The 26,422-nt window shown below is 55.3% G+C and overlaps 1 protein-coding gene and 1 non-coding gene across 3 annotated transcripts in view; one reads left to right on the top strand and one right to left on the bottom strand.

Annotated features, from left to right (window-relative positions):
* The window catches only part of TACC2 (transforming acidic coiled-coil containing protein 2), a 76,308-nt gene extending 57,848 nt beyond the window's left edge, over nt 1-18,460 (top strand). For both annotated transcript variants that reach the window (XM_029610562.1, XM_029610563.1), the window contains 4 exons: nt 2,139-2,299; nt 6,283-6,389; nt 11,284-11,404; nt 18,333-18,460. In XM_029610562.1, the coding sequence (XP_029466422.1) occupies nt 2,139-2,299; nt 6,283-6,389; nt 11,284-11,404; nt 18,333-18,398 (455 nt within the window). In that variant the 3' untranslated portion in view covers nt 18,399-18,460. The remainder of the gene's footprint in view (nt 1-2,138; nt 2,300-6,282; nt 6,390-11,283; nt 11,405-18,332) is intronic.
* On the bottom strand, nt 15,274-15,358 carry LOC115096308. Its single transcript, XR_003858039.1, has one exon. It is a non-coding gene; the product is annotated as a small nucleolar RNA SNORA17 (small nucleolar RNA).
* Nucleotides 18,461-26,422: the final 7,962 nt, after the last annotated feature.

Consider the following 26,422-nt stretch of genomic DNA (forward strand, 5'->3'; position numbering starts at 1 on the left):
TGGTCTGCTCCTGGGAGTCTCTCTCCGGGGATAGTGCAGGGAGTGGTAGGGTCTGCTCCTGGGAGTCTCACTTTGCGGGACGGATAGTGCTGGGAGTGGCAGGGTCTGCTCCTGGGAGTCTCTCTCTGGGGATAGTGCAGGGAGTGGCAGGGTCTGCTCCTGGGAGTCTCTCTCTGGGGATAGTGCAGGGAGTGGCAGGGCCTGTTACTGGGTGTCTCCGGGGACAGTGCTGGGAGTGGCAGGGTCTGCTCCTTGGAGTCTCTCTCCGGGGATAGTGCTGGGAGTGGCAGGGTCTGCTCCTGGGAGTCTCTCTCTGGGGATAGTGCAGGGAGTGGCAGGGCCTGTTACTGGGAGTCTCCGGGGACAGTGCTGGGAGTGGCAGGGTCTGCTCCTTGGAGTCTCTCTCCGGGGATAGTGCTGGGAGTGGCAGGGTCTGCTCCTGGGAGTCTCTCTCTGGGGATAGTGCAGGGAGTGGTAGGGTCTGCTCCTGGGAGTCTCACTTTGCGGGACGGATAGTGCTGGGAGTGGCAGGGTCTGCTCCTGGGAGTCTCTCTCTGGGGATAGTGCAGGGAGTGGCAGGGCCTGTTACTGGGTGTCTCCGGGGACAGTGCTGGGAGTGGCAGGGTCTGCTCCTTGGAGTCTCTCTCCGGGGATAGTGCAGGGAGTGGTAGGGTCTGCTCCTGGGAGTCTCACTTTGCGGGACGGATAGTGCAGGGAGTGGTAGGGTCTGCTCCTGGGAGTCTCACTTTGCGGGACGGATAGTGCAGGGAGTGGTAGGGTCTGCTCCTGGGAGTCTCACTTTGCGGGACGGATAGTGCTGGGAGTGGCAGGGTCTGCTCCTGGGAGTCTCTCTCTGGGGATAGTGCAGGGAGTGGTAGGGTCTGCTCCTGGGAGTCTCACTTTGCGGGATGGATAGTGCTGGGAGTGGCAGGGTCTGCTCCTTGGAGTCTCTCTCCGGGGATAGTGCTGGGAGTGGCAGGGTCTGCTCCTTGGAGTCTCTCTCCGGGGATAGTGCTGGGAATGGCAGGGCCTGTTACTGGGAGTCTCACTTCGCGGGAAGGATAGTGCTGGGAGTGGCAGGGTCTGCTCCTGGGAGTCTCACTTCGCGGGAAGGATAGAGCTGGGAGTGGCAGGGTCTGCTCCTGGGAGTCTCTCTCCTGGGATAGTGCTGGGAGTGGCAGGGTCTGCTCCTGGGAGTCTCTCTCCTGGGATAGTGCTGGGAGTGGCAGGGCCTGTTACTGGGAGTCTCCGGGGACAGTGCTGGGAGTGGCAGGGTCTGCTCCTGGGAGTCTCCGGGGACAGTGCTGGGAGTGGCAGGGCCTGTTACTGGGAGTCTCCGGGGACAGTGCTGGGAGTGGCAGGGCCTGTTACTGGGAGTCTCCGGGGACAGTGCTGGGAGTGGCAGGGCTGGTTCTCAGAAGTCCCTTTAACAGAGCTTTCCCTGCAGGTTTGCCTGCCCTGCGGGGGTTGCATTAATTTTCCTGCCTCTGAACTGCATTCCCTGATGATCTCTTTTGCTTTTCCTTCTTTTGGCTTCTTGCGCTTTGCTTCTTTGCACTTTTCAGGCAGTCCAGGTAAGTAGAGGTCCAGTCTCGCATTCCCCCCGCCTCATCGCATTGCCTGCTGCACTTTAATTCCCCGCATCCTCCCCTCCATGATCACTTCGCATTGTGTTGTGCAATATTTCCTGCCGGATTTCGGACGCGCTGGTCAGCGGCGGGAAAGCTGCAAACTGTGGCCTTCTCCTCTTCGGTCTGAGTCCATTCCATTCCCTTCCCTTCCCTTCCCAAGGGGGCGCCTGAGGCTTTTGCCAGGTTCTGCCCCCGGTGCCCTCCTGCTGCTACGGCTGGAGGAGCAGTCAGGAAGGCCTAAAGGTGACCCAGCAAGGCGGTGGACAGGTGTGAGTGTAAGTGGTGACCCTGGGGTGATAGGGGTGGTGTCGGCAGGGGTCCTCTCCTTGCTCAGCTGCAGAGAGAGATTGCAGGCTGCAGGGGCTGCCGTGCATGCAGCCCGTGTGTGTGTGTGTGTCCCTGTCCTGGAAGCCGGCCACGCGTGTGCGTGGATGAGAAGGGAGCTGTCTCCCTAGGTGGTCCTTCAGAGATGGCCGCAGGGTTATGTCTGTGCCTCTCTCTCCTCAGAGGACGAGCACCGGGATAAGTCTGCCTCCCACCACACGGTGCAGCAGCTGATCCTGGAGAAGGAGCAGGCCCTGTCCGACCTCAACTCCGTGGAGAAGTCACTGGCAGACCTGTTCAGGAGATACGAGAAGATGAAAGAGGTCCTTGAGGGATTCCGGAAGGTAAGGCCAGGATTTGTCAGCCCTGCCCCCCTCCCCCTCCCGTCCAGGGGCTATGAGGAAGAGCACATCTGCCGCGGCCTCTGCCCCTGGTTCTCTGATCTCTGGCAGCAGTGCTGACATAATGCAGGTGCGCCCTATCTCTCACCGCGTACGGACTGCGCTGTGCACAGGGAGATCTCGGGAGAGGCTGCGAGCGCCGCTGTCTCTGACCGCGTACGGGCTGCGCTCTGCACAGGGAGATCTCGGGAGAGGCTGCGAGCGCCGCTGTCTCTCACCGCCTACGGGCTGCGCTCTGCACAGGGAGATCTCGGGAGAGGCTGCGAGCGCCGCCGTCTCTGACCGCGTACGGACTGCGCTGTGCACAGGCAGATCTCGGGAGAGGCTGCGAGCGCCGCCGTCTCTGACCGCGTACGGGCTGCGCTCTGCACAGGGAGATCTCGGGAGAGGCTGCGAGCGCCGCCGTCTCTCACCGCGTACGGGCTGCGCTCTGCACAGGGAGATCTCGGGAGAGGCTGCGAGCGCCGCCGTCTCTGACCGCGTACGGGCTGCGCTCTGCACAGGCAGATCTCGGGAGAGGCTGCGAGCGCCGCCGTCTCTGACCGCGTACGGGCTGCGCTCTGCACAGGGAGATCTCGGGAGAGGCCGCGAGCGCCGCAGTCTCTCACCGCGTACGGGCTGCGCTCTGCACAGGGAGATCTCGGGAGAGGCCGCGAGCGCCGCTGTCTCTCACCGCGTACGGGCTGCGCTCTGCACAGGGAGATCTCGGGAGAGGCCGCGAGCGCCGCTGTCTCTCACCGCGTACGGGCTGCGCTCTGCACAGGGAGATCTCGGGAGAGGCCGCGAGCGCCGCAGTCTCTCACCGCGTACGGGCTGCGCTGTGCACAGGGAGATCTCGGGAGAGGCCGCGAGCGCCGCTGTCTCTCACCGCGTACGGGCTGCGCTCTGCACAGGGAGATCTCGGGAGAGGCCGCGAGCGCCGCTGTCTCTGACCGCGTACGGGCTGCGCTCTGCACAGGGAGATCTCGGGAGAGGCCGCGAGCGCCGCTGTCTCTCACCGCGTACGGGCTGCGCTGTGCACAGGGAGATCTCGGGAGAGGCCGCGAGCGCCGCCGTCTCTCAACGCGTACGGGCTGCGCTCTGCACAGGGAGATCTCGGGAGAGGCTGCGAGCACCGCCATCTCTGACCGCGTACGGACTGCGCTGTGCACAGGGAGATCTCGGGAGAGGCTGCGAGCGCCACTGTCTCTCACCGCGTACGGACTGCGCTGTGCACAGGGAGATCTCGGGAGAGGCTGCGAGCGCCGCTGTCTCTCACCGCGTACGGGCTGCGCTCTGCACAGGGAGATCTCGGGAGAGGCTGCGAGCGCCGCCGTCTCTGACCGCGTACGGACTGCGCTGTGCACAGGGAGATCTCGGGAGAGGCTGCGAGCGCCACTGTCTCTCACCACGTACGGACTGCGCTGTGCACAGGGAGATCTCGGGAGAGGCTGCGAGCGCCGCTGTCTCTCACCGCGTACGGGCTGCGCTCTGCACAGGGAGATCTCGGGAGAGGTTGCGAGCGCCGCCGTCTCTGACCGCGTACGGGCTGCGCTCTGCACAGGGAGATCTCGGGAGAGGCTGCGAGCGCCGCAGTCTCTCACCGCGTACGGGCTGCGCTGTGCACAGGGAGATCTCGGGAGAGACTGGGAGCGCCGCTGTCTCTGCCGTCTCTGACTGCGTACGGGCTGCGCTCTGCACAGGGAGATCTCAGGAGAGGCTGCGAGCGCCGCCGTCTCTGACCGCGTACGGACTGCGCTGTGCACAGGGAGATCTCGGGAGAGGCTGCGAGCGCCGCCGTCTCTGACCGCGTACGGGCTGCGCTCTGCACAGGGAGATCTCGGGAGCGGCTGCGAGCGCCGCCGTCTCTCACCGCGTACGGGCTGCGCTCTGCACAGGGAGATCTCGGGAGAGGCTGCGAGCGCCGCCGTCTCTCACCGCGTACGGGCTGCGCCGTGCACAGGGAGATCTCGGGAGAGACTGGGAGCGCCGCTGTCTCTGACCGCGTATGGGCTGCGCTCTGCACGGGGAGATCTCGGGAGAGGCTGCGAGCGCCGCCGTCTCTGACCGCGTATGGGCTGCGCTGTGCACAGGGAGATCTCGGGAGAGGCTGCGAGCGCCGCCGTCTCTGACCGCGTATGGGCTGCGCTCTGCACGGGGAGATCTCGGGAGAGGCTGCGAGCGCCGCCGTCTCTGACCGCGTACGGGCTGCGCTCTGCACGGGGAGATGTCGGGAGAGGCTGCGAGTGCCGCCGTCTCTGTCCGCGTACGGGCTGCGCTCTGCACAGGGAGATCTCGGGAGAGGCTGCGAGCGCCGCCGTCTCTGACCGCGTACGGGCTGCGCTGTGCACGGGGAGATACGGGCTGCGCTCTGCACGCGGAAATCTCGGGAGGGGCTGCGAGCGCCGCCGTCTCTGACCGCGTACGGGCTGTGCTCTGCACGGGGAGATCTCGGGAGAGGCTGCGAGCGCCGCCGTCTCTGGCCGCGTACGGGCTGCGCTGTGCACAGGGAGATCTCGGGAGAGGCTGCGAGCGCCGCCGTCTCTGACCGCGTACGGGCTGCGCTCTGCACAGGGAGATGTCGGGAGAGGCTGCGAGCGCCGCCGTCTCTGACCGCGTACGGGCTGCGCTCTGCACGGGGAGATACGGGCTGCGCTCTGCACAGGGAGATGTCGGGAGAGGCTGCGAGCGCTGCCGTCTCTGACCGCGTACGTGCTGCGCTCTGCACGGGGAGATCTCGGGAGAGGCTGCGAGCGCCGCTGTCTCTGACCGCGTACGTGCTGCGCTCTGCACGGGGAGATCTCGGGAGAGGCTGCGAGCGCCGCTGTCTCTGACCGCGTATGGGCTGCGCTCTGCACGGGGAGATCTCGGGAGAGGCTGCGAGCGCCGCTGTCTCTGACCGCGTATGGGCTGCGCTCTGCACGGGGAGATACGGGCTGCGCTCTGCACGGGGAGATACGGGCTGCGCTCTGCACAGGGAGATATGGGCTGCGCTGTGCACAGGGAGATCTCGGGAGAGGCTGCGAGCGCCGCTGTCTCTGACCGCGTATGGGCTGCGCTCTGCACGGGGAGATACGGGCTGCACAGGGAGATACGGGCTGCGCTCTGCACGGGGAGATACGGGCTGCGCTCTGCACGGGGAGATACGGGCTGCGCTCTGCACAGGGAGATATGGGCTGCGCTGTGCACAGGGAGATCTCGGGAGAGGCTGCGAGCGCCGCTGTCTCTGACCGCGTACGGGCTGCGCTCTGCACGGGGAGATACGGGCTGCGCTCTGCACGGGGAGATCTCGGGAGAGGCTGCGAGCGCCGCTGTCTCTGACCGCGTATGGGCTGCGCTCTGCACGGGGAGATACGGGCTGCACTCTGCACAGGGAGATACGGGCTGCGCTGTGCACAGGGAGATCTCGGGAGAGGCTGCGAGCGCCGCTGTCTCTGACCGCGTACGGGCTGCGCTCTGCACGGGGAGATACGGGCTGCGCTCTGCACGGGGAGATCTCGGGAGAGGCTGCGAGCGCCGCCGTTTCTCACCGCGTACGGGCTGCGCTCTGCACGGGGAGATCTCGGGAGAGGCTGCGAGCGCCGCCGTCTCTGACCGCGTACGGGCTGCGCTCTGCACAGGGAGATACGGGCTGCACTCTGCACGGGGAGATACGGGCTGCGCTCTGCACGGGGAGATCTCGGGAGAGGCTGCGAGCGCGCCGCTGTCTCTGACCGCGTACGGGCTGCGCTCTGCACGGGGAGATATGGGCTGCGCTCTGCACGGGGAGATACGGGCTGCGCTCTGCACGGGGAGATACGGGCTGCGCTCTGCACAGGGAGATGTTAGGAAGGGCTGTGAGTGCTCTGGTTCCATGCATGTGGTGCCTGCAGCGTTTTCTGTGTATGGAGATTATTTCCTTCCTTTTAATATGGCAGTGCTGCTCTCTTTAACCTTTTGTGAACTAGAATGAAGAAGTGCTAAAGAAATGTGCTCAGGAGTATCTAGCCCGAGTGAAGAAAGAGGAGCAGAGGTACCACGCCCTGAAGATCCATGCGGAGGAGAAACTTGACAGGTGAGCACACAGTGCGGGTACAGAGGGGCGAGCACAGGGTGTGGGTGTGGATCAGAGAGGAGAGTGAACTGGTTTGAATGTGGTTTACATTAGTTTATTTACCATTAAATGTCACCGTTCATCAGTTAAACAAAGCACTTTACAGGGTGGGTCACATGCAGAGGTTGCTGGGGTGGGGGTTGGGGCGGGCAAATATTTGTGTGCAGAGGGACAAATGTAACTATTGGTGCATGAAGTTATGCATGTGTATGTACAGGTGAATACATACGTATGTATAGACGGGGTGGCGTGCATGGATACAGATGAATACACACGTATGTATAGACTGGGTGGCGTGCATGGATACAGATGAATACACACGTATGTATAGACGGGGTGGCGTGCATGGATACAGATGAATACACACGTATGTATAGATGGGGTTGCATGCATGGGTACAGGTGAGTACACGTATGTATAGATGGGATGGCGTACATATGTACAGGTGAGTACACACGTATGTATAGACAGGGGATGCGTACATATGTACAGGAGAGGACACACGTATGTATAGACAGGGGATGGCGTACATATGTACAAGTGAGTACACACGGATGTATAGACAGGGGATGGCGTACATATGTACAGGAGAGTACACACGTATGTATAGACAGGGGATGCGTACATATGTACAGGAGAGTACACACGTATGTATAGACAGGGGATGGCGTACATATGTACAGGTGAGTACACACGTATGTATAGACAGTGGATGGCGTACATATGTACATGAGAGTACACACGTATGTATAGACAGGGGATGGCGTACAAATGTACAGGTGAGTACACACATATGTATAGACGGATGGCGTGCATATGTACAAGTGAGTACACACGTATGTATAGACAGGGGATGGCGTACATATGTACAGGTGAGTACACACATATGTATAGACGGGATGGCGTGCATATGTACAGGTGAGTACACACGTTATAGTAGACAGGAGGACAGATGGGAATGGTGTAGATGGAACCCCATTTACAGAAGAAAGATTTTGGGTGGAACTAAGAAATCTAATAGTGGACAAGGCCATGGGACCTGATGAGAGACATCCCAGGATTCCGAGGGAGCTCAGAGATGTTCTGGGAGAGGGTCCACTGAAAGACTTCTTCAGTAAATCCTTAGAAATGGGAGTTCTGCCATAAGAGTGAAGGAGGGCAGTGGTGGTCCTGCTTCACAAACGTGAGATCAGAGAGGAGGCTGGTTAGCCTTACCTCACTGGTGGAAATGCTGTTGAAAGAAAGGATCGTCAACTATCGTCAATCCAATGGGTTGCAAGATCCGAGGCAACATGGTTTTACCAGAGGAAGATCTTGTCAAATGAATCTGATTTTTTTTTCATTGGGCAAGTAGATAATTAGATAAATAAGAGCACATGATGTGATGTATCTGGAATGTAGCAAAGCTTTCAAGATGCTGTCATGTAGGAAGCTCATGAACAAAATGAGAAGCCTGGGAGTGGGTCCCAAGGTGTTAGAATGCATTACAAATTGCTTGATTGACAGATGACGATGAGTAGTGTTAAATGGAGCCTATACAGAAGACAGAAGGGTGATGAGTGGAGTGCCACATGGATTGTTCAATATCTGTATAAGCGACACAGTGGAAGAGTCAGAAGGAAAATTTTATCTGTCTGCGGATGACACTAAAATCTGCAACAGAGTGGACACGTCTACAGGAGTGGAGAAAATTAAAGGTGATCTAAGAAGGATAGGCAGCAGGGATTCAGTGCCAAGAAGTGCAGAGTCATGCATTTGGGGTGCGGTAATCCAAAGGAGCTGTATGCACGGACCTGGACAGAGACCTCGGGGTGACAGTGTCAGGTAATGTGAATGTGGCAAAGCAATATGACAAGATGAAAGCTAAGGCCAGTGCGATGCCGGGCTGCATAGAGAGAGGAATAACCAGCAGGAAAAAGGAGGTGATGATCCCCCTGTACACCTCATTGATGAGGCCTCACCTGGAGTATTGTGTTCAGTTCTGGAGACCTTATCTCAAAAGGGACAGAGACAGGATGGAGGCGGGGCAGAGAAGGGAGACCAAAATTGTGTGGGGTCGGTATGGGAAGACTTGTGAGAAGAGGCTGATGGACTACATATGAATACCCCGGAGGAGAGAGAGGATAGGAGGCACATGATACAGACATTTAGATAATTGAAGGGTATAAATCATGCATCGGAATCAAGTTTGTTCCAATGGAAAGGAAGCTGTAGATCTAGGGGGTCATAATAATAAGAAGCTCCGTCCGGAAATATTTCTACACGGAAAGAATGGTGGAGCCATTGAATGCCCTCCTGGTAGAGGTGGATAAGACAAGAACTGCAACGGAATTCAGAAGAGTTTGGGATAAACCAAAGGATCAATACTGGCTAAAGGATGGAAATGAAAATAAGGGGAAGCTTGCATGGAGCAGCAGTTACTGCCCTTAACAGAAACATGGGGGTAACCTGCACGGAGCGGCAGTTACTACCCTTAACAGAAACATGAGGGTGACCTGCACAGAGCGGCAGTTACTGCCCTTAACAGATACATGGGGGTAACCTGCACGGAGCGGCAGTTACTGCCCTTAACAGATACATGGGGGTAACCTGCACGGAGCGGCAGTTACTGCCCTTAACAGAAACATGGGGGTAACCTGCCCAGAGCAGCAGTTACTGCCCTTAACAGAAACATGGAGGTAACCTGCACGGAGCGGCAGTTACTGCCCTTAACAGAAACATGAGGGTGACCTGCACAGAGCGGCAGTTACTTCCATTAACAGAAACATGGAGGTAACCTGCACGGAGCGGCAGTTACTATCCTTAAGAGAAACATGGAGGTAACCTGCACGGAGCGGCAGTTACTACCCTTAACAGAAACATGAGGGTGACCTGCAGAGAGCGGCAGTTACTTCCATTAACAGAAACATGGAGGTAACCTGCACGGAGCGGCAGTTACTTCCCTTAACAGAAACATGGGGGTAACCTGCACGGAGCGGCAGTTACTACCCTTAACAGAAACATGAGGGTGACCTGCACAGAGCGGCAGTTACTGCCCTTAACAGAAACATGGGGGTAACCTGCACTGAGCAGCAGTTACTGCCCTTAACAGAAACATGGGGGTAACCTGCAGGTAGCGGCAGTTACTACCCTTAACAGAAACATGGAGATAACCTGCACAGAGCGGCAGTTACTTCCATTAACAGAAACATGGAGGTAACCTGCACGGAGCGGCAGTTACTTCCCTTAACAGAAACATGGGGGTAACCTGCAGGTAGCGGCAGTTACTTCCCTTAACAGAAACATGGGGGTAGCCTGCATGGAGAGGCAGTTACTACCCTTAACAGAAACATGAGGGTGACCTGCATGGAGAGGCAGTTACTACCCTTAACAGAAACATGGGGGTAACCTGCATGGAACGACAGTTACTACCCTTAACAGAAACATGGGGGTAACCTGCACGGAGCGGCAGTTACTACCCTTAACAGAAACATGGGGTAACCTGCACGGAGCGGCAGTTACTACCCTTAACAGAAACATGGGAGTGACCTGCACGGAGCGGCAGTTACTACCCTTAACAGAAACATGGGGGTAACCTGCATGGAGCGGCAGTTACTACTCTTAACAGAAACATGGGAGTAACCTGAATGGAGTGGCAGTTACTACCGTTAACAGAAGGCAGATGTATAACCTGCATGGAGCAACAGAATAAGAATAAATAAATTAAAAGAATAAATAAATTAAGCTTGCTGGGCAGACTGGATGGACCACTTGGGTTTTTTTGTGTGCGTGGCTACAGGTGAGTACACATGCATGGATAGACAGGGGATAGTGTTCATGGGAACAGGTGAGTACACATGCTTGGATAGACGGGATAGTGTGCATGGGAACAGGTGAGTACACATGCTTGGATAGACGGGATGGTGTGCATGGCTATAGGTGAGTACACATGCATGGATAGATAGGGGATGATGTGCATGGGAACAGGTGAGTACACATGCATGGATAGACAGGGAATGGTGTGGATGGGAACAGGTGAGTACACATGCATGGATAGACAGGGGATAGTGTGCATGGGAACAGGTGAGTACACATGCTTGGATAGACGGGATGGTGTGCATGGCTACAGGTGAGTACACATGCTTGGATAGACGGGATGGTGTGCCTGGCTACAGGTGAGTACACATGCTTGGATAGAAGGGATGGTGTGCATGGCTACAGGTGAGTACACATGCATGGATAGACAGGGGATAGTGTGCATGGGAACAGGTGAGTACACATGCTTGGATAGACGGGATAGTGTGCATGGGAACAGGTGAGTACACATGCTTGGATAGACGGGATGGTGTGCATGGGAACAGGTAAGTACACAGGTATGGATAGATGGGATAGTGTGCATGGGAACAGGTGAGTACACATGCTTGGATAGACGGGATGGTGTGCATGGGAACAGGTAAGTACACAGGTATGGATAGATGGGATAGTGTGCATGGGAACAGGTGAGTACACATGCTTGGATAGACGGGATGGTGTGCATGGCTACAGGTGAGTACACATGCTTGGATAGACGGGATGGTGTGCATGGCTACAGGTGAGTACACATGCTTGGATAGACGGGATGGTGTGCATGGCTACAGGTGAGTACACATGCTTGGATAGACGGGATGGTGTGCATGGCTACAGGTGAGTACACATGCTTGGATAGACGGGATGGTGTGCATGGCTACAGGTGAGTACACATGCTTGGATAGACGGGATGGTGTGCGTGGGTAGTCCTGAGTTGTGTAAGGGCCAGGGACTGTGTGTCCTGGGGTGGGGGAGTATTCCTGGCTTCTGTCCACCATGCGATTCACTGGTGCTTCATGTTTCCTTGTAGAGCTAACGCTGAGATTGCTCAGGTTCGCACCAAGTCGCAGCAGGAGCAGGTGGCGTATCAGGCCAGTCTCCGGAAGGAACAGCTGAAGGTGGACGCTTTGGAGACAACATTGGAGCAGAAGGTAAATGTGCACGTCTGTCCTTCTCCAGAGCCTCTCGCTACCCCACACGTCCCCCTAAAACAGCCCGGCCGTTTGGGATCAGTCGTGCACGCTGCGTTTCTGTGGTTAGAAAAACTCAAGTGTTAGAGAGTTCACTAACCAGCATAGGAAAGGGACTCCTCAGTGAGGCGTGTGTGGAGAGGGAGAGAGAGAGTGTGTCTGTGTGTGGCAGAGCTGCCAGGGACAGGGAATTTTCAGCACATGCCCCCTTCCCGTCCTGCGGCACCCTCTCCATTCCATCTCACTGCACCCTCCCCCACTCTCCAGAGCTGCAAAGGGAGAGGAAATTTATCACATGCCCCGGCCCTTTCCTGCAGTACCCTCCCCACCCCACCCCACCCTCCAGAGCTGCCAAGGCGGAATAATTCTAAGAGAGAACTTTTCAGCCCACAGCCCTCCCCTATTCCCATCTCTCCTGGCAAATGTGAAGGATAGAGATCAGCGATTTCCCTGTCTCTGGGAGCCTTTGATCTTTCCCTGTCTCTGGAAGCCTTTGATGTTTCCCTGTCTCTGGAAAGCCTTTGGTGTTTTCCCTGTCTCTGGAAGCCTTTGATGTTTCCCTGTCTCTGGAAGCCTTTGGTGTTTCCCTGTCTCTGGAAGCCTTTGATGTTTCCCTGTCTCTGGAAGCCTTTGGTGTTTCCTGTCTCTGGAAGCCTTTGATGTTTCCCTGTCTCTGGAAGCCTTTGGTGTTTCCCTGTCTCTGGAAGCCTTTGATGTTTCCCTGTCTCTGGAAGCCTTTGGTGTTTCCCTGTCTCTGGAAGCCTTTGATGTTTCCCTGTCTCTGGAAGCCTTTGGTGTTTCCTGTCTCTGGGAGCCTTTGCTGTTTTCTGTCTCTGGGAGCCTTTGATGTTTTCCCTGTCTCTGGGAGCCTTTGATCTTTCCCTGTCTCTGGAAGCCTTTGATGTTTCCCTGTCTCTGGGAGCCTTTTGTGTTTCCCTGTCTCTGGAAGCCTTTGATGTTTCCCTGTCTCTGGGAGCCTTTGATGTTTCCCTGTCTCTGGGAGCCTTTTGTGTTTCCCTGTCTCTGGGAGCCTTTGGTGTTTCCCTGTCTCTGGGATCCTTTGGTGTTTCCCTGTCTCTCGGATCCTTTGATGTTTCCCTGTCTCTGGGAGCCTTTGATGTTTCCCTGTCTCTGGAAGCCTTTGCTGTTTTCCTGTCTCTGGGAGCCTTTGATGTTTCCCTGTCTCTGGAAGCCTTTGGTGTTTCCTGTCTCTTGGAGCCTTTGATGTTTCCCTGTCTCTGGAAGCCTTTGGTGTTTCCTGTCTCTGGGAGCCTTTGATGTTTCCCTGTCTCTGGGAGCCTTTGATGTTTCCCTGTCTCTGGGAGCCTTTGGTGTTTCCCTGTCTCTGGGAGCCTTTGCTGTTTCCCTGTCTCTGGAAGCCTTTTGTGTTTCCCTGTCTCTGGAAGCCTTTGCTGTTTTCTTGTCTCTGGGAGCCTTTGGTGTTTCCCTGTCTCTGGGAACCTTTGATGTTTCCCTGTCTCTGGAAGCCTTTGGTGTTTCCCTGTCTCTGGAAGCCTTTGCTGTTTTCCTGTCTCTGGGAGCCTTTGGTGTTTCCCTGTCTCTGGGAACCTTTGATGTTTCCCTGTCTCTGGAAGCCTTTGGTGTTTCCTGTCTCTGGGAGCCTTTGCTGTTTCCCTGTCTCTGGGAGCCTTTGCTGTTTCCCTGTCTCTGGAAGCCTTTTGTGTTTCCCTGTCTCTGGAAGCCTTTGCTGTTTCCCTGTCTCTGGGAGCCTTTGGTGTTTCCTGTCTCTGGAAGCCTTTGCTGTTTTCCTGTCTCTGGGAGCCTTTGGTGTTTCCCTGTCTCTGGAACCTTTGATGTTTCCTGTCTCTGGAAGCCTTTGATGTTTCCCTGTCTCTGGGAGCCTTTGATGTTTCCCTGTCTCTGGGAGCCTTTGGTGTTTCCTGTCTCTGGGAGCCTTTGATGTTTCCCTGTCTCTGGAAGCCTTTGGTGTTTCCTGTTTCTGGAAGCCTTTGATGTTTCCCTGTCTCTGGAAGCCTTTGGTGTTTCCTGTCTCTGGGTGCCTTTGCTGTTTTCCTGTCTCTGGAAGCCTTTGGTGTTTCCTGTCTCTGGAAGCCTTTGGTGTTTCCTGTCTCTGGAAGCCTTTGGTGTTTCCTGTCTCTGGGAGCCTTTGCTGTTTCACTGTCTCTGGGTGCCTTTGCTGTTTCACTGTCTCTGGAAGCCTTTGATGTTTCCCTGTCTCTGGAAGCCTTTGGTGTTTCCTGTCTCTGGAAGCCTTTGGTGTTTCCTGTCTCTGGGAGCCTTTGGTGTTTCCCTGTCTCTGGGAGCCTTTGCTGTTTCCCTGTCTCTGGAAGCCTTTTGTGTTTCCCTGTCTCTGGGAACCTTTGATGTTTCCCTGTCTCTGGGAACCTTTGATGTTTCCCTGTCTCTGGAAGCCTTTGGTGTTTCCCTGTCTCTGGGAGCCTTTGGTGTTTCCCTGTCTCTGGGAGCCTTTGATGTTTCCCTGTCTCTGGAAGCCTTTGATGTAGGCAGGAATTAAAGACTCTTCCAAGCTCTGTGTCTGCAGCTTGATTTCTGTCCTCCTAGTTCAGCTTTGCTTCCTCATTCTTTCTGCTCTCCTTCTCCCTTTCTCTTTTCTGATTCAGTTTTATTTCTTTTAACTTCCCATTCCTTCTCTCTCTTTTCTTCTCCCTTCCTGAATGCTCTCCTTTCTTTATTCCTCCTCCCCTTCCCCCTGTGCTCGCTCCTTCAGTTCTCTTTCCCTTCCTCATCCATTATCTCCCTCCCCACCACCAAATACAGAGTCCTCTCTCACCTCATCCCCTGTCCTCTCCCTCAATCCTCTGTCAGCTCTCTCCCTCAATGGTCCTTTCTCTCTCTCCCCCATTAATCTCTTCCCTCTTTTCCCATTTCTCTTCTCAGAGTCCAGCTCTCGTCTCCTCCTGCCCCTCCATAACCTGTCTCCCTTTATTCCACTCTCTCACCAATCTCTCTGCTTCACCTCCTTTCCCTTCCCTCCTACCTCCTTCTGATGCTCCACCTCATCCCTACAATTCCTTCTTTCCCATCCGTCCACATTTCTTACCTCATGCCTCCACCAACCCTCCAGCCCTCTCCCTCCCTTCCCCATCTTCTCCCCCACCTCCCAGCATCTTCCCCTTTCATCTCTCAGCATCAGCCCCCTCCCTGCCTTCACCACCTACCAATTCACTTCATTCTTCTCTCCCTCCACATCGTCCCTCATCCATTCTCCTTTCTCACCCCTTGCCCCCACCAACCTTTCATTTCTCTCTTCCCCGGTATCCACTCTTCTGCCTCTCCCCCTCCCCCACCATCTCCTCTCGTTTCCTCCAGGGCCGGTACCACAGGCGACTTCAGATCTCGTGGCTCCAGCACCTGCTGCTGATCTTGTGTGAGCCCAAGATTGATATTGCTGGCAGTGCCGGCCTGGAAGAGAGCAAGCGGTGAGCTGGTGTGTGACAGGCTCCCCGTGCTCCTGCTCTGGCTCCATGCCGGGTTTTGCCTGAGACTCAGCAGACGTCTGCATTCTGTAACACACATGAGTTCACTCTCCTTCTGTCTTCCTCCCTGCAGTCTCCCCTTCTCTCAGGACCAACCCCCGCCCCTTCTGCTTCTCTGTCTTCTGCACCTTCCCCGTCTTTTCCTCCCCGACACCAGCACTCGCCCCCTGCATAGGAACCTCCCTCAGCAGAGAGCAGACCTCTGCTTCCTGCTCCAGCCTCTCCCCTCCCAGGCAGCCTGGAGGAAACAGGAGGAGAGAGGCTGAGGCTGGAGCAGACGGAACAGGGAAGAGCTACTCTGCTTCCTGCTCCAACCTCTCCCCTCTCAGGCAGCCTGGAGGAAGCAGGAGGAGAGAGAGGCTGAGGTTGGAGCAGACGGAACAGGGAAAAGCTGCTCTGCTCCCTGATTCAGCCTCTCTCCTCTCAGGCAGCCTGGAGGAAACAGGAGAGAGAGGCTGAGGCTGGAGCAGACGGAACAGGGAAGAGCTGCTCTGCTCCCCTGATTCAGCCTCTCCCCCTCTCAGGCAGCCTGGAGGAAACAGGAGGAGAGAGAGGCTGAGGCTGGAGCAGACGGTACAGGGAAGAAGCTACTCTGCTTCCTGCTCCAGCCTCTTCCCTCTCAGGCAGCCTGGAGGAAACAGGAGGAGAGAGAGGCTGAGGCTGGAGCAGACGGAATAGGGAAGAGCTACTCTGCTTCCTGCTCCAGCCTCTCCCCTCCCAGGCAGCCTGGAGGAAACAGGAGGAGAGAGAGGCTGAGGTTGGAGCAGACGGAACAGGGAAGAGCTGCTCTGCTCCCTGATTCAGCCTCTCCCCCTCCCAGGCAGCCTGGAGGAAACAGGAGGAGAGAGGCTGAGGCTGGAGCAGACGGAACAGGGAAGAGCTACTCTGCTTCCTGCTCCAGCCTCTCCCCTCCCAGGCAGCCTGGAGGAAACAGGAGTAGAGAGAGGCTGAGGCTGGAGCAGACAGAACAGGGAAGAGCTACTCTGCTTCCTGCTCCAGCCTCTCCCCTCTCAGGCAGCCTGGAGAAAACAGGAGGAGAGAGAGGCTGAGGCTGGAGCAGACGGAACAGGGAAGAGCTGCTCTGCTCCCTGATTCAGCCTCTCCCCTCCCAGGCAGCCTGGAGGCAAACAGGAGGAGAGAGAGGCTGAGGCTGGAGCAGACGGAACAGGGAAGAGCTACTCTGCTTCCTGCTCCAGCCTCTCCCCTCCCAGGCAGCCTGGAGGAAACAGGAGGAGAGAGAGGCTGAGGCTGGAGCAGACTGAACAGGGAAGAGCTACTCTGCTTCCTGATTCAGCCTTTCCCCTCCTGTCCTGCATGGAACAAAAAGGGAGGGGGTGAGGTTGAAGTGGACAGAGCAGAGAAAAGCTGCTCTGCTGCTTAATCAAGCCCCTTCCTTCTCCCAGGCAGCTTGGGGAGCAGGAGTTCCCATGCACATTTTAAAAAGTAGTTGCCAGGCAGATAGCATTCCATGCATCGGAAATGATAACCTTGCATCTTGCCCTCCCTTTGGCCGCTGGGCAGGAGTTTGAGCTGTCTGAGTAGGAGTGCCGGAGATGATCTGGCAAAGCAGGGCTGGGCAGATGGGTTGTGTGTGGTGTCTGTGTTGTGTGCGTGTGTGTGTGGAAATTGCTCGTGCTCTCCAGAGAAGCTTATTAATGTATTTACCACCTATCCCTAGCTCCAGGACATTACAGCATATAAAACAAGCAAATACAACAGCCCATGACAATCGGCAATCACCTGCCACAAAGGCGAGTCGGGCAGAGGAACGGCAGTGTGCAGGTAGCCAGATATAACCGGTGCCAAATTTTAAGCAAAACGTCAAAGCTGCTCCAACACTTGTCCAGCCTGCTCGGCTCGCTGCCAAATGCTTCTCTGACAGAGAGCTTCCGAAAGCTTTTCGGATGTCTCCTGAGTATCAGACGCAGATGTCGGGCAGGTAGTCAATAAATAACTGGGAGCCTGAGATGCAATGCCCGAAAATCAAGACCTAAAAATAACAGGTAGCCAATAGATTTGGAAAGTAAATGGTGAAATATGTCCTTAATCTACAGCCCACAATAACCCTTGCAGCCGCATTTTGGACTACTATTAAGTTTTTCTGCCAGTTAATGGGAATACCTCCCACTAAGGACTTGGTAACTGGAAGCTGTCTACTGGTCAAAACTGGTCTTTATGCACAAACAGTCTGAACCAGTTCAAAATCAGTTCAGAGGAGCCAATGGAAGAGAATTACTGTCTCAGAGAGTCTGGTTTATTAACTCCTCACTCTGCAGGGCACAGCCGATGCATTTCACAGACTTCTCAAGCTAGCATTCAGTAGGAAGCAGATCTGTGAAGCAGGACACGAGCAAAGGGGTGTGTGTGTGTGTGTGTGTGTGTGTGTGCAGGGAAATGGGGAGTGCTTCTCTGTAGGATGGATATTATCCAGAAGAAGGGGCATGTGAGTATGCGTGCAGGCAGGGGTGCAGGGAGTGCTTCTCTGTGTGATGGGAGCTCTCTGGAGGAGAGTATGTGTGTGTGTGTGTGTGTGTGGTGCTTCTGGGAGGTGAGGAGTGCTTCTCTGTAGGATGGATATTATCCAGAAGAAGGGGTATGTGAGTATGCGTGCAGGCAGGGGTGCAGGGAGTGCTTCTCTGTGTGATGGGAGCTTCTCGGAGGAGAGTATGTGTGTGTGTGTGTGTGTGGTGCTTCTGGGAGGTGAGGAGTGCTTCTCTGTAGGATGGATATTATCCAGAAGAAGGGGCATGTGAGTATGCGTGCAGGCAGGGGTGCAGGGAGTGCTTCTCTGTGGATGGGAGCTCTCTGGAGGAGAGTATGTGTGTGTGTGTGTGTGTGTGTGTGTGTGGTGCTTCTGGGAGGTGAGGAGTGCTTCTCTGTAGGATGGATATTATCCAGAAGAAGGGGTATGTGAGTATGCGTGCAGGCAGGGGTGCAGGGAGTGCTTCTCTGTGTGATGGGAGCTCTCTGGAGGAGAGTATGTGTGTGTGTGTGGTGTGTGGTGTGTGTGTGGTGCTTCTGGAGGTGAGGAGTGCTTCTCTGTAGGATGGATATTATCCAGAAGAAGGGGTATGTGAGTATGCGTGCAGGCAGGGGTGCAGGGAGTGCTTCTCTGTGTGATGGGAGCTCTCTGGAGGAGAGTATGTGTGTGTGTGTGTGTGTGTGTGTGTGTGTGTGGTGCTTCTGGGAGGTGAGGAGTGCTTCTCTGTAGGATGGATATTATCCAGAAGAAGGGGCATGTGAGTATACGTGCAGGCAGGGGTGCAGGGAGTGCTTCTCTGTGTGATGGGAGCTCTCTGGAGGAGAGTATGTGTGTGTGTGTGTGTGTGTGTGTGAGTGAGTGTGTAAGATGTATCCTGGAAGAGGGAGTGTGTAAATTGCTGCTTACTTTTTCTTCTCCTCTCCCCTAGAATAAAGAAATCGAGGAGCTGACAAAGATTTGTGATGAACTCATAGCCAAGATGGGGCGGAGCTAAGCTGGGAGCCTCACTGCTTGGACCTGATAGTTTCAGTGCAATAACGTTGCAGCGGAGAGCGTGCAGAATTCCAGGTGGACAGGCTCTTTCTTTGTGGTTTTAGGTTTTTTTTTTCCATATAACACTCCTGTGCTGTGTATGAACAGCCGCCGGTTTATCGGAAGCAGTGCTGCACACGTCTGCCAAGCCCCTGGCTGCTCTTTGCGGGTCTTCAGAGCGGAGTTCCCTAACGAATGGGAGCGAGGAGGTTCCTGTGTCGGGGGGGACTGGGGGTCGCTGCCTTTCCTACCAGTTCCCGACCCTGACGTCTCTCCGGAGTGGGTGGAAGTCTGCATCACACCTCATGCACGGGGACTCGCCTGAGAGGAAGCAAGCTCCGCCTCCATGCCACGCCTTCTCCAAAAGCAAAAAGGAAGAGACATAGCTGATGCATGCCGCCCAGCAGACTCTCTGTTGTATATAAAAGTTTCCTTGAAAGATGGACATGCGAGAGTGGTTTTATCTTACTTGTTTCGGGGTAAATCCCAGGGCTTGGGGGGGCTGGCAGAGCTGGGGCAGTGCCTGGGCGTTGCTGCGATCCCTTCTCCCTTCAGGCACGTGGGCATTGCCAGGTTGCTCCGGGAGAAGGGAAATCCAGTGCTTGGACACGGGGAGAGCTGGATGCAGACTAAATAGGGGGATCTGCCCAGAGGGTGGAGTATAACCCCAGAGCAAGGCGAGAAAACCTGCCCTGGCGGTCACCCTCTGTGACTGGCCACTGAGCTGTGTCCTTAGCAGCGCGCACCGGTCTCTTTCTGCCGTCATCAGACCAGCAAAGGGAGGTGGCTGGGCAGCAGGGGCCAGGCCTCTCCGTCCTGCGGTCTTTTACGAACTGTGAATGAAAAACGCCAGAATGACAGGAGTGCAGGCGCAGCTCCCAGTGAACGCGCGCCAGGAGCGAAGGTCCGAGACGCAGCACAGAGTAAGCCGGCTTCTCCCCGGGTGAGGTTCCTCCACCGCGGCGAGAGAAGCCGGCTTTAGCACTGATTGTTCAAGCAAAGTGAATGAAAGGCCTGCGCCTTGCTCACTGCGGGCTGTGAGGTTTGCCCCTGACGGGATGGCCCGGATGTTACAGAACCAGGGTGGGCTGGGGGGAGCCTCGTTAGTTCTCCACGCCTAGGAGGCATTTCTTAGCTAACAGCAGTGGGGGGGGGGGGGGGGGAGGAGGAGGATGGATCCAGGCCCCCCAGTCCGATCCTAAGATGAGAGCACCTCCATCCAAAAGAGTTTTACTTTAGGTGGGATAAGAACGTCCTCCTGTCTGGACACAGCTCCCAGCAGGTGTCCAGGGTCACTGGCCATGTCGTCCTGTAAAAGATCTTGGGCGACATCTCACTCTGACTTTACACAGCTCAGCCCGGCTCCCCAGATGTCATCCCATGACTCCATATTAAAGTCGTTAGTATATCAGCACGGGACGTCAGTGATCCCCAGGGGGGAATGGGCCCTGAGCAGGGAGGGTATCCTTGTGTGAAAGCAGATGAGGTGAATTATCAGTGAGGCCTGAGGAGGAATTTCCAGCACGCACAGAACAGCCCAATTTTCAAACACAAGATCCGCACAAACTGAGTTTCGATAGCAGGTTGCGGATGCAGCTAAATATGTACACATAACTCCTCGAAGATTTCTGCACATGGATGTCATGCCTTTTACATACAAGGTATGTGTGTAAGTCCATGCCCCCCCCACTCCGAAATAAATCTGGCCACATGAAGCAGAGACACGTGGTACACACGGATCTAAGTCGTGCCATACCGGGTCAGACCGAGGGTCCATCAAGCCCACTATCCCCTTCCTACAGCGGCCAAGCCAAGTCACAGGTACCTGGCAGGATCCCGAGGGCTAGAGAGATTCCCTGCTGCTTATCCCAGGAATGAGCAGGGGGTTTCTGTGCATTTATGGAGGGCTGAGAATTCGCTCTCATGCATACATGTAGTCTCTACCTCCACTACTTCTGACTTTCTAATGGATCTGGGATTTCTGTCTCGCTGTATCCGTATTAAAGAATGACATTATTGATATTGGGATGTACTGGGGCAGCTGTTTTAATACCGGGTGCACCTAAACCTGCCTCATTTATACCCAGATCAGGCTCGCAGTCTCCTGTGCTCCCCCATCCTTAATATCCTTCCACTCTCCATTGTTACGATCCTGCCCGCGGCTAGGCCGGGAGCAGTCTCTCACCCTTTTCTCCAGCCAGCCAAACCAGTAGGGATGTGAATCGTTTTTGAACGATTAAAATTATCGTCAGATAATTTTAAAATCGTCCAAAATCGTTAGAGTGCACGATACAATACAAATGCCCACGATTATCGTCAGGGGCATTTGTATTGTATCGTTAAACAGGGGGCGGGAAAACCGGCACACCAAAAAACCCCTAACACCCACCCCGAACCTTTAAGACAAACCCCCACCCTCCCGAACCCCCCCAAAATGTTTTAAATGACCTGGGGTCCAGTGGGAGGGTCCCGGTGCGATCTCCCGCTCTCTGGCCACGGCTGCTGTGAAGAGAAATGGCGCCGGTGGCCCTTTGCCCTTATCATGTGACAGGGCAAAGGTAGCGCCGGCGCCATTTTGATTCCTAGCTCCCGATGTCACGCGTCCAGGACATCGCTCCCGGACCCCCGCTGGACCCCCAGGGACTTTTGGCCAGCTGGGGGGGGGCTTCCTGACCCCCACAAGACTTGCCAAAAGTCCAGCGGGGGTCCGGGAGCGACCTCCTGCACGCGGGCCGTATTGCCAATCTTCAAAATGGCGCCGGCGCTACCTTTGCCCTCAAGATAGGCAGCAGAGTTGCGGGACGTGAGAGCAATAAAAGAAGGGGCAGAAGAACAATGAGAGCACTACGAATTTCTCCACAATGGGCGTACTCGCCGCATGAGTGCCCTTAAGCCCGGGGTATGACATAGTGAGGGCAAAGGTAGCGCCGGCGCCATTTTGAAGATTGGCAATACGGCCCTCGTGCAGGAGGTCGCTCCCGGACCCCTGCTGGACTTTTGGCAAGTCTTGTGGGGGTCAGGAGGCCCCCCCCCAAGCTGGCCAAAAGTCCCTGGGGGTCCAGCGGGGGTCCGGGAGCGATCTCCTGGACGCGTGACGTCTGGAGCTAGGAATGAAAATGGCGCCAGCGCTACCTTTGCCCTGTCACATGATAAGGGCAAAGGGCCACCGGCGCCATTTCTCTTCACAGCAGCCGTGGCCAAGAGCGGACATCGCGCCGGGATTGCGCCGGGACCCTCCCACTGGACCCCAGGTCATTTAAAACATTTTGGGGGGGTTCAGAAGGGTGGGGTTTGTTTTAAAGGTTCGGGGTGGGTTTTAGGGTTTTTTTGGTGTGCCGGTTTTCCTGCCCTCCCCCGATTTGCGATTTTTAATGATTTCAAAACAAAACACGACGATCCGATTTCCCTCCCCCCCAGCCAAAATCGATCGTTAAGACGATCAATCACACGATTCACACCTCTACCAACCAGCTTGCGGGCCTGCTTCCCCCCCGACGCCGTTCCGCATGACTGAGACTGCCGCCAACGTCCTCTTTCCTCCGTGGCCAGGAACTGCCTTTGCTGCGCTCTCCCTTGCAGCCAAGGGGCCGCTGACGCTGCCTCTTCACGGCTTGGAGTCGCCGCCATCATCCTGCCTCCGTTGCAGCAGGACCCGCCGACTTCCTTCCTCCATCCAGCGGCCTGGAGGTTGCAGCTGCCGTTCCTATGCGGCCTGGAGGCCGCCCTGAAGCCTTCTTCCCCGTGCGGCATGGAGCCGCTTCCATCCTCCTCTTCTTGCGGCCGGGAAGCCGCTCCAGAGCTCCTCTTCGCAGCCTGGAGGCTGCCGCCGGTGCTTCACATGGCTGGAGATGCCTTAAGTCCTCTCTTCAGTGGCTGGAGCTGCCCCCAGCTTCACTTTGCGGCAGGAGCTGCCTCCGACGGCTCAGGCCTACTTCCTCTCTTCACAGCATGGATGCTGTCCCTGGTCCTGCCCCCTTAGGCGCAGGGCTGCGCCTCCTCTTTGGATTTAAAGGGCCAGTCCTCCTGGCTCCTCCTCATGATGTCATCCTGGGTGTTCTTCAGCCCTATAAAAGGGCTCAGCCTTCAGTTTCTCGTCACCTTTGCAAGGAGTCAGTCATGGAGTTGGACTGATCCTGGATCCTCCGTTCCAGCTCTTCAGTCCAGGAGTCTCTGATGATGTCCTCCTCTGCTTCTTCAAGGCACTTGTTCTTCGTGGGAATTCCCTTGTCTTCTTTTGTGGTTCCTGATCCTTTGTCTGCATCTTCGTTCCATGTTTAGTCTCTTGCCGGATCCTAAATGCTTGTCTTCAGATGTCTTAGTCATCTGACCCACCTGATGTCTTCACTTTCAGATCTTCCTGACGTTCTCACCTTCTGATGTCCTGTCTTTCCTGAAGTCCATCTTCCTAATTGTTCTGCCTCTCGGAGCCTCCTCGATGCTCTTGGTTGGGTGACCTGGAGGTCCGAAGTCCAGATGTCTCATTCTTCAGTTCACTTGACCCCTCCGTTATGCTCTTGACTGAGTGTCCCGGGAGTTGAAGTCCAGATGTCCTGACGTTCCAGACGTCTTCGTGTCAAAATGTCTTCATCTTTAGATCCTTTTGTCGTCTCCGTCTTCAGTCCTTTCACTGTCAAGCGTTCAGACCCTTTTGGCTCCTTTGTCAAGGAAGCCTTCAGACTCTTTGGCTCCCTGGTCAGAGTAGCCTTCCTCTTCGATGTCTTGGTTCTGGATTTTACCTCCTAGAGGCCTGTCCTCTCTTCGAATTTGGGATGACCTTTGGATGCGTCTTCCACGCTGGGTCTGAAGCCGTCGCTTCTTCAGGTTAACCTCCGCTGATCACACCTGGTCCCCGAAGCTCAGTTCAGGATGGATGCTGCTATGAGTCATAGCCGGATACCTTCATACTGACTTTAAACTCTTCTGTCGTCTTTCTACTCATCAAGTGTCTTCATCAGTGTCCCTGATGTTCTTCTCTTCAACTTTGCCTCATCCTTATTCAGTATTATCCGACCTCGTCTTCCAGTATCGTCTGACCTAGTCTTCAGTCTTCAAGTCTCATCTTGTTCCGGTTCCATTGTCTGCCCTCGACCTCTGTCCGTCCTGGCACATTTACCGTTCCCGTATGGCAGGTCCGAAAGGGCTATCGAGTGGCTGGAGGGCTACCCCAGATACCAGCATTGCGTATCTGGGGTAGCCCTCATACGCTACCCCAGATACGCGTATCTGGGGTAGCGTTAGATTTGGTGGAGGTCTGAGTCCCTGATCTGCTGCCTGTCCGCCTGTGCTTGGACACATCTCACCTGCCTCAGCGCTTCCACGGAGCTCCTCTCTGCAGTCGCGTCGTGGTCCAAGGGCACACCACCTCTCCCGGAAATGGAATCGCTCCCTAGTGCTCCCGCAACATCCATGATGGAGCTGCTTCTGTCCTTCCTATCCCTGAACTCTCCATGATGGAGCTCCTTCTGTCCTTCCTATCCCTGCACTCTCCGTGTTAGAGCTCCTTCTGTCCTTCATATCTCTGGAGTCTCCGTGCTGGAGCTCCTTCTGTCCTTCATATCTCTGGAGTCTCCGTGCTGGAGCTCCTTCTGTCCTTCATATCCCTGAAGTCTCAGTGCTGGAGCTCCTTCTGTCCTTCATATCCCTGAAGTCTCAGTGCTGGAGCTCCTGTCTTTCATATCCCTGAAGTCTCAGTGCTGGAGCTCCTTCTGTCCTTCATATCCCTGAAGTCTCAGTGCTGGAGCTCCTGTCTTTCATATCTCTGGAGTCTCAGTGCTGGAGTGGAGCTCCTTCTGTCCTTCATATCCTGCAGTCTCAGTGCTGCAGCTTCTTCTGTCCTTCATATCCCTGAAGTCTCAGTGCTGGAGCTCCTGTCTTTCATATCTCTGAGTCTCAGTGCTGGAGCTCCTTCTGTCCTTCATATCCCTGAAGCCTCAGTGCTGGCTTCCTGCTTTCATATCTCTGGAGTCTCAGTGCTGGAGCTCCTTCTGTCCTTCATATACTTGAAGTCTCCGTGTGGAGCTCCTGCTTTCACATATCTGCAGTCTCAGTGCTGGAGCTCCTTCTGTCCTTCATATCCCTGAAGCCTCAGTGCTGGCTCCTTCTGTCCTTCATATCCCTGAGCCTCAGTGCTGGAGCTCCTTCTGTCCTTCATATCTCTGAAGCCTCAGTGCTGGAGCTCCTTCTGTCCTTCATATCCCCCTGCTGCTCACCTGCTCCTCCTGGTCCTCATCTGTCTCCTTCTCTGTCCTATTCCCCTGAAGCCTCAGTGCTGGAGCTCCTTCGTCCTTCATATCCCTGAAGTCTCAGTGCTGGAGCTCCTTCTGTCCTTCATATCCCTGAAGCCTCAGTGCTGGAGCTCCTTCTGTCCTTCATATCCCTGAAGCCTCAGTGCTGGAGCTCCTTCTGTCCTTCATATCCCTGAAGCCTCAGTGCTGGAGCTCCTTCTGTCCTTCATATCTCTGGAGTCTCCGTGCTGGAGCTCCTTCTGTCCTTCATATCTCTGGAGTCTCCGTGCTGGAGCTCCTTCTGTCCTTCATATCCCTGAAGTCTCAGTGCTGGAGCTCCTGTCTTTCATATCTCTGGAGTCTCAGTGCTGGAGCTCCTTCTGTCCTTCATATCCCTGAAGTCTCAGTGCTGGAGCTCCTGTCTTTCATATCTCTGCAGTCTCAGTGCTGGAGCTCCTTCTGTCCTTCATATACTTGAAGTCTCCGTGTTGGAGCTCCTGTCTTTCACATATCTGCAGTCTCAGTGCTGGAGCTCCTTCTGTCCTTTATATCCCTGAAGTCTCCGTGCTGGAGCTCCTTCTGTCCTTTATATCCCTGAAGTCTTCGTGCTGGAGCTCCTTCTGTCCTTTATATCCCTGAAGCCACCATGATGGAGCTCCTTCAGTCCTTCATATCCCTGAAGTCTCAGTGCTGGATCTCCTGTCTTTCATATCCCTGAAGTCTCCATGCTGGAGCTCTTTCTGTCCTTCATATCCCTGAAGTCTCAGTGCTGGAGCTCCTTCTGTCCTTCATATCCCTGAAGTCTCAGTGCTGGAGCTCCTTCTTCCTTCATATCCCTGAAGTCTCCGTGCTGGAGCTCCTTCTGTCCTTCATATCCTGAAGTCTCAGTGCTGGAGCTCCTTCTGTTTCATATCCCTGAAGTCTCAGTGCTGGAGCTCCTTCTGTCCTTCATATCCTGAAGTCTCCGTGCTGGAGCTCCTTCTGTCCTTCATATCCCTGAAGTCTCCGTGCTGGAGCTCCTTCTGTCCTTCATATCCCTGAAGTCTCAGTGCTGGAGCTCCTTCAGTCCTTCATATCCCTGAAGTCTCAGTGCTGGAGCTCCTTCTGTCCTTCATATCCCTGAAGTCTCAGTGCTGGAGCTCCTTCTGTCCTTCATATCCCTGAAGTCTCAGTGCTGGAGCTCCTTCTGTTCTTCCTGTCCTATGATCTTTTCTTATCACGTGTCTGCTCTTACTCTGGACTGAGACACCAGACGTGCAGGTACTAATCACGCCATCTCCCATCAGCTCCATCACTGCCCTTGGTTCCATAGTTTGGCCCTTTAGTAGGGCACTTGCAGGAGGTGGCAGAATTGGAGCAGTTTCTTGCCAGTCCCCACAGTTTAATGCTTTGCTGTGCTCGGAACATTTTACCAATGAATTAGTGACTTCAACAGCAGATCACTCGTAATATTAACTGGCTTGTTTATAACCTCCAACATGTCCTCTGGGGTTCTGGAATAGAAGGCATGCACCTCTTCTTACGGTCACAGTGCTCTGTGTCTCTTTCCTTTCGTTTCACTCTTCAGTTTGTGCTGTCAGAAGACCTCCTGCATCCGCTGCGTGACTGCCAGGTTTTCCTGCAGCAAAGGGTCTCCTCTCCCCGATCTGGAATCGTTATCAGACTCCTGTCTCTCGGTGTACGTGTAATGTGTCTGTGCCACCTATGACTTCTGGGCAGAAAGATGGTTTTGTGCGTGAGTGTGAATCCTGAGTAAGCCTTG

Source organism: Rhinatrema bivittatum, chromosome 7 (genome assembly GCF_901001135.1).
Source record: "Rhinatrema bivittatum chromosome 7, aRhiBiv1.1, whole genome shotgun sequence".
NCBI classification, from domain to species: domain Eukaryota; kingdom Metazoa; phylum Chordata; class Amphibia; order Gymnophiona; family Rhinatrematidae; genus Rhinatrema; species Rhinatrema bivittatum.